Source organism: Oncorhynchus keta, chromosome 10 (assembly GCF_023373465.1).
Source record: "Oncorhynchus keta strain PuntledgeMale-10-30-2019 chromosome 10, Oket_V2, whole genome shotgun sequence".
NCBI lineage: Eukaryota > Metazoa > Chordata > Actinopteri > Salmoniformes > Salmonidae > Oncorhynchus > Oncorhynchus keta.
In genome coordinates this window covers 67,679,166-67,686,665 of record NC_068430.1, presented here as the reverse complement: position 1 = coordinate 67,686,665, position 7,500 = coordinate 67,679,166, and the positions used below count along the sequence as shown (strand labels likewise).

General features: G+C 44.9%; 1 protein-coding gene across 4 annotated transcripts in view; it reads left to right on the top strand.

Moving 5' to 3' along the window:
- Positions 1-7,500, top strand: part of LOC118364838 (trinucleotide repeat-containing gene 6C protein-like) — a 91,558-nt gene that overhangs the window by 60,149 nt on the left and 23,909 nt on the right. For all 4 annotated transcript variants that reach the window (XM_052527770.1, XM_052527771.1, XM_052527772.1 and 1 more), the window contains 5 exons: positions 1-17; positions 335-478; positions 1,524-1,664; positions 1,829-1,948; positions 4,696-4,779. The exon at positions 1-17 is cut by the window's left edge and continues 129 nt beyond it. In XM_052527770.1, coding sequence (XP_052383730.1) covers positions 1-17; positions 335-478; positions 1,524-1,664; positions 1,829-1,948; positions 4,696-4,779 — 506 coding nt within the window. The remainder of the gene's footprint in view (positions 18-334; positions 479-1,523; positions 1,665-1,828; positions 1,949-4,695; positions 4,780-7,500) is intronic.

Genomic DNA, 7,500 nt, shown 5'->3' with positions numbered 1-7,500 from the left:
GCCCATTCCTAGACAAGGTACTATATGAATGCCACTAGCATTGTATCAGGAATCGCCAGAAGTTCTGTCCATACGATAGAAAGACAGCTTGTGAAAGACATGTTCGTTGGCGAAGGATTAAACCACACACACACCTGCCAATGAAAATGGAATGGTGAAAATAGAGGTCTTGTTTGAGGTTTTCAGTCCCACCTTTTCTTATTACCGGGGTTGGGATTATGAGAAGTTTACATCCTTTGTAAAACGTGCCATACAAAAAAAGTGATTAACTGAAATGATTTACTGACTGACTGACTGACTGACTGATCTCGTCTCCCCTCCTCCCTGGTTCCAGGACGGTGGTCTGTCAGATGACGCCCCCCCCTCACCGTTTCTGCCTTCTCCCGTCAGCCTGAAGCTCCCCCTGGTTAACAACCTGCAGCCTGGGCTGGCCCTGGGCTCCCCGGGGCTCAACATGCAGAACATAAACAACAGACAGGTAAGGGGGGTGAAAGGCATGCGCTGCACCTGTAGAGGACAAGGAGTCAGGATCAAAGTCTCGTAATGAGGTAGCCCTTCCTGCGGTTTACTGTTAAGACGTTGGTTCAGATCCCGTCTGTGACTCATACATACACACAAATAAATTTAGCAAAAAAAGAAACGTCCTCTCACTGTCAACTGAGTTTATTTTCAACCAACCTTTTTTCATTTTACCGTGTGGTGCATGTTAATTAATTAATTAGTGTTCATTGAACAAGCATGGAAACAGTGTTTTAAACCCTTTACAATGAAGATCTGTGAAGTTATTTGGATTTTTACAAACTATCTTTGAAAGTCAGGTTCCTGAAAAAGGGAAGTTTATTTTTTTGCTGAGTTTAGGTACACCCACAAACACTTTTACTGTAGATAAGTATACAGTAGCACCCACACATACACATTATGCTTACATGACAATCTCACTCACCAACTCACACACACACGAACAAACCCATTGCCAGGAGCTGGAGAATATAGGGGCCTCGAACAGTTCGGATGGAGTTGAGATTTCCATTCAGCTTGCCACCACTCTGTCTCAAGTGTCGGTAACCTTGCATGGAGAGCCCATTGATATTGAATAGAAAATAAGAGTCCTTGAAAGCACAACAAAGCACTGTAACTATGTCATAACATTATTGAATTGAACAACTTCTTGCCTGACACTGAACAAAATTCTCTTTACCTGACCTGTGTCCCATTTTTCCTTTTATTGGCATATTGCGGGAGGCATTTAAAGAGTACTATCATTTAATCACGATCACCATTTAATCCAACTGAATGCACTCCAAATGTGCCAGTTTCTCCAGTATTGGTAAGTGGTTCGATAAGGTAGACCTTAGGTTTTCAACTATTTTCTTTCAAATGGACCCTGGATGATTTGGAAAGTGGTGGAGAAATAAGCTGATCACTACAGTAGTGTCTTTATTTGTGGTTTCTCTGAGACTGTGAGCAAATACCAGAGTTGTGTATTGTGAGGGACATCCTCTCTTGTTTGTGTGTGTGTCTAGATGCAGAGTGGAATGTTGGGCAGTAGTGGAGCAGCACTATCCCGGGCCATGCAGCAGCCGCCTCCTCAGCCGCCAGTGCCGCCTCTCGGCTCCTCCCAGCCTAGTCTACGCGCTCAAGTGCCTCAGTTTCTCACCCCTCAGGTACATACACTATACCTCAGCCAAGTTTCTCTCCGTACACACACACCACCTCGTTTTCTCTCCCCCAGCCCCAGGCTCTCCTCAGGACTCCTTTACTCTGAAGATATTTTGAGGTGTTCTGACCAACTCATCTCTTCGATCTGTCTCCTTGTCCTCCCCTCCAGGTTCAAGCACAGCTCTTGCAGTTTGCTGCAAAAAACATTGGTCTGAACCCTGCACTTTTAACCTCACCAATAAACCCTCAACAAATGACCCTGTTGTACCAACTTCAGCAACTGCAAATGGTGAGTGAAAACCAAAGGCCCCTGACTGCATTAGAAACTGGGTTCGTACTAACAGAACCAGACAGGATGGGCTGGTCTGCATTAGAAACAGGGATCATACGAACAGAACCAGACAGGATGGGCCGGTCTGCATTAGAAACTGGTTTCGTACTAACTGAACCAGACAGGATGGGCTGGTCTGCATTAGAAACTGGGTTCGTACTAACAGAACCAGACAGGATGGGCCGGTCTGCATTAGAAACTGGGTTCGTACTAACAGAACCAGACAGGATGGGCCGGTCTGCATTAGAAACAGGGTGCGTACTAACTGATCCAGACAGGATGGGCTGGTCTGCATTAGAAACAGGGTGCGTACTAACTGAACCAGACATGATGGGCCGGTCTGCATTCGAAACTGGGTTCGTACTAACAGAACCAGACAGGATGGGCCGGTCTGCATTAGAAACAGGGTCCGTACAAACAGAATCGCACAGGATGGGCCTGTCTGCATTAGAAACAGGGTTCATACGAACAGAACCAGACAGGATGGGCCGGTCTGCATTAGAAACAGGGTTCATACGAACAGAACCGGACAGGATGGGCCGGTCTGCATTAGAAACAGGGTTCATACAAACAGAACCAGACAGGATGGGCCGGTCTGCATTAGAAACAGGGTTCATACAAACAGAACCAGACAGGATGGGCCGGTCTGCATTAGAAACAGGGTTCATACGAACACAACCAGACAGGATGGGCCGGTCTGCATTAGAAACAGGGTTCATACAAACAGAACCAGACAGGATGGGCCGGTCTGCATTAGAAACAGGGTTCGTACTAACAGAACCAGACAGGATGGGCCGGTCTGCATTAGAAACAGGGTGCGTACTAACTGATCCAGACAGGATGGGCCGGTCTGCATTAGAAACAGGGTTCGTACTAACAGAACCAGACAGGATGGGCCGGTCTGCGTTAGAAACAGAGTTCGTACTAACAGAACCAGACAGGATGGGCTGGTCTACATTAGAAACTGGATTTATATGAACAGAACCAGACAGGATGGGCCGGTCTGCATTAGAAACAGGGTGCGTACTAACTGAACCAGACAGGATGGGCTGGTCTGCATTAGAAACTGGGTTCGTACTAACAGAACCAGACAGGATGGGCCGGTCTGCGTTAGAAACAGGGTTCGTACTAACAGAACCTGACAGGATGGGCTGGTCTGCATTAGAAACAGGGTTTATACGAACAGAACCAGACAGGATGGGCCGCTCTGCATTAGAAACGGGGTTCATACAAACAGAACCAGACAGGATGTGCCGGTCTGCATTAGAAACGGGGTTCATACAAACAGAACCAGACAGGATGTGCCGGTCTGCATTAGAAACAGGGTTCATACGAACAGAACCAGACAGGATGGGCCGGTCTGCATTAGAAACAGGGTTCGTACTAACAGAACCAGACAGGATGGGCCGGTCTGCATTAGAAACAGGGTTCATACGAACAGAACCAGACAGGATGGGCCGGTCTGCATTAGAAACAGGGTTCATACAAACAGAACCAGACAGGATGGGCCGGTCTGCATTAGAAACAGGGTTCATACAAACAGAACCAGACAGGATGGGCCGGTCTGCATTAGAAACAGGGTTCATACAAACAGAACCAGACAGGATGGGCCGGTCTGCGTTAGAAACAGGGTTCATACAAACAGAACCAGACAGGATGGGCCGGTCTGCATTAGAAACAGGGTTCATACAAACAGAACCAGACAGGATGGGCCGGTCTGCGTTAGAAACAGGGTTCGTACTAACAGAACCAGACAGGATGGGCTGGTCTGCATTAGAAACTGGGTTCATATGAACAGAACCAGACAGGATGGGCCGGTCTGCATTAGAAACAGGGTTCGTACTAACAGAACCAGACAGGATGGGCCGGTCTGCATTAGAAACAGGGTTCGTACTAACAGAACCAGACAGGATGGGCTGGTCTGCATTAGAAACAGGGTTCATACGAACAGAACCAGACAGGATGGGCCGTTCTGCATTAGAAACTGGGTTCATATGAACAGAACCAGACAGGATGGGCCGGTCTGCATTAGAAACTGGGTTCATACGAACAGAACCAGACAGGATGGGCCGGTCTGCATTAGAAACAGGGTCCGTACTAACAGAACCAGAAAGGATGGGCCGGTCTGCATTAGAAACAGGGTGCGTACTAACAGAACCAGACAGGATGGGCCTGTCTGCATTAGAAACAGGGTGCGTACTAACCGAACCAGACAGGATGGGCCGGTCTGCATTAGAAACAGGGTCCGTACTAACCGAACCAGACAGGATGGGCTGGTCTGCATTAGAAACAGGGTGCGTACTAACCGAACCAAACAGGATAGCCCGGTCTGCATTAGAAACAGGGTGCGTACTAACCGAACCAGACAGGATGGGCCGGTCTGCATTAGAAACAGGGTACGTACTAACCGAACCAGACAGGATGGGCTGGTCTGCATTAGAAACAGGGTGCGTACTAACCGAACCAGACAGGATGGGCCGGTCTGCATTAGAAACAGGGTACGTACTAACCGAACCAGACAGGATGGGCTATTCTTATTGTATTTTTTGTGGACACCCTCAGGGGTACCCCACAGTCTTTTGGATAAGGTGATGACCCTTCCTCTATTTCCCTTTGTCTCCCTTTCTCACGTTGCGCCTCTCTCTCTTTCAATCTCTTTTTCTTTCTCTTGCGCTCTCTCTCTCTCTCTCTGTGTGTGTTTCTAGGCGTACCAGCGTTTACAAATCCAGCAGCAGATGATGCAAGCTCAGCGCAACGTCTCCGGTCCCATCAGACAACAAGAGCAGCAAGTAAGAGGCTCCTGTTTCAACCCCAATACATTCTCATCACTGTGAACCTCTGGCTCCTTCCATTTGATTTCAATCACTTTTTGACCGCACTCCTTTTGATTTTGAACTAAACTTTCCATGCCTATTTGCCCATGGTACAAGTGGTCAGAAAGTGAGAAGATGGACGTGTTCAAAGTTGACCCATTTTGCATACCCCACCCTACCTACATCCATGTCTTCGTCACTGGAGAAGATAAACCGTTGAGTTTGATATCATTTAAACGCTTACAAACTATTTTATAATTTCTTGAAAATGTTAAGTATACAAAAAAGAAATATACAAACAAATTATATCCTTTCCGAATATGTTGAAGCTTTGACCCTATTTGACATCATCTGAGGTTTTTGTTGTGCCTGCAATCGATTGAGAGACGGCATGCTCTTGAAAACCCTGCTAAATGGCATATATTATTATATTATTATAAAACAAGGTGTGTGTAATTTCAATCATAGAAACAGAATGGACATATATCCCTTCAAACCGATGCAATTTAGCTGGTACATCATTGACATTTGAATTGAAACTTTTACTTCCAATCACTACGACAAAGATGGCCGCTGGTCCACCCACCGTCGAATGTGAACATAAATGTCCTATTTGTTTTATTTCAATAGGTTTCCTATGGAAGACTAACAGTTTAATGTAAAACTGATATTTGCCTTTCAAGTCAACATTCTGATATGTGGACCTCCAACCATGTTTGTGCTACCATTTTGAAAGTTGACATTTAAAATGTATTCCCATTTTAGAACGTCTCTACTGTGTTGAAGAGCATGGTGTCTCAACCAATGGCAGGCACAACTCAAACACCAAAGATTATATCAAAATTGGGTCTAAGCCACAACATCTGCAATCACTTTACACATTTTTTGATCATTGACATAAAGTTAAAAATGACCGTTAAAAAATCTATCATAGCGTAGATATGTGCTATACATTGTATTGTGTGAGTGTTGAAATAGACCGGATATGCTTACTTAAAGTTGCAGGACAAATGTTTGTCAAAAGCATCTCCAGTTGCTCAAACGTGCTATTTCTCTAGAATGTATAGAGAAGTAGTTACGGAAGTTGGTGGTTTGTGTGGTTGGATCCTTTTTTCTTGCAAATTGGGAACTTCTTTAAAATAATCTGTGATAAGACACTAAAGCAGGGGTTCCCAAATGCTTTTGGCACACGACCCCATTTTGATATCTGAAAATTCTCATGACCCCAACCATGTGGTTAACAGTCAATGTTGACTTTTTTAATTAGGGCTATGGCAGGCAATTGCAAAACATTCTAACAGTATTTCTGATTTCTATTCTCAACTCGCCATCGTGTACTTTTAATGTGGGGCAATGAGTCAATTACAAATGTGTCTGACATAAGATCAATTATCTTACCACCACTAATATATGGGTGTACTTGAAACATGCCGCGTCTGAGCTTCTTAAAGTCAAGTGGTCCACAGTGCGCACCTCATCTCTCCTGTCACATCCAACCTGGATTGATATTTGTTTTTAATGCAGACGAGAGCACTGAATGGGCGTACTATGAGTTCTAATGCTCGGAGGGAGACGACACTGTATTCCTTTTTATCATGAACCAAAACTCCTCAATAGTGACCCGTGAATGTGTTGTCTGCAACATACGGTCACATTACAGCTCGATCAGCTGTTCCTTTTCACTTACCGATATGTCAACTGAGCCAGGATCACAAACGGATTTCGCTGATTTGGTCACTCATCTGTATCATTTTGGTTTGTTTGTTTGTCTGTTGTATTTACCCTGCATGATCCAGTTCAGTTTCCCAAAGATGTCTGTTACATAGGCAAGGAGACACGTTTTATTTTCATCAAAGTTTGTTTGTCATCCATTGCAAATGACAATTCCTCTGAATTCTAAAAACTCTTTCCAACACTCCCCCCTCGATAACCACCAGGCCTTGGTGTGAAATGAAACATTGTCATGCTCTGATCCCATATCTCCAGAGTTTTTTTGAACAGTAGTGTGCGATGTAGTTTACAATCGAAGTTACCTGCTGCATATCAGAGTTCAGCACTCACCTCTTTTGCCGGCAGTTGCTTTCGGTGTATCATACAATGAGTCCATATTGTAGAGGGAGACTCATAAGAGTGGAATGAGTTTTTCGTCAGTATAGCCACGCTGCTCATCACTCGTGCTGTTTCATGCTCGGGAATCGAGCAATCGAGACAGAACAATATGTCCCGGTGAATAGCATCCCCTGACAAAAGTCGATGCACCTCGGCCCTCGCAGCTAACGTCCGTTTGGAGAGAATAAGGTGGGGAGTTTGAGTCTTTGTCAGTTTCCTCTTGATTGCAAGCTATAGCATCAATTCAGTGTTATCTGACAAAGGTATTGATGTAATCTTTCTGTGCCTCTGCTTCCCCACACATTGTTTTCACCATATCGATTGCGGTCGGTGATATCAGTCTCTGCAATAGTGTTGTTTCTTATTCATTGGCCATGAGAATGATTCAAGTGCAGCCTTTTCCCACGACCTAAACACGCTCTCTGGTTGAATTTATACTTTTAGATTGGAATAATGTTGAATTACATTTAAGGTTAAACACATTTACAATGACTATGAGAGACAAACCTGACCCAATTTTCATAGACCCCTAGTTTGGGAACCACTGCACTAAAGGCAGTCTTTTCCCACCAGATAAAGTGACTGTTG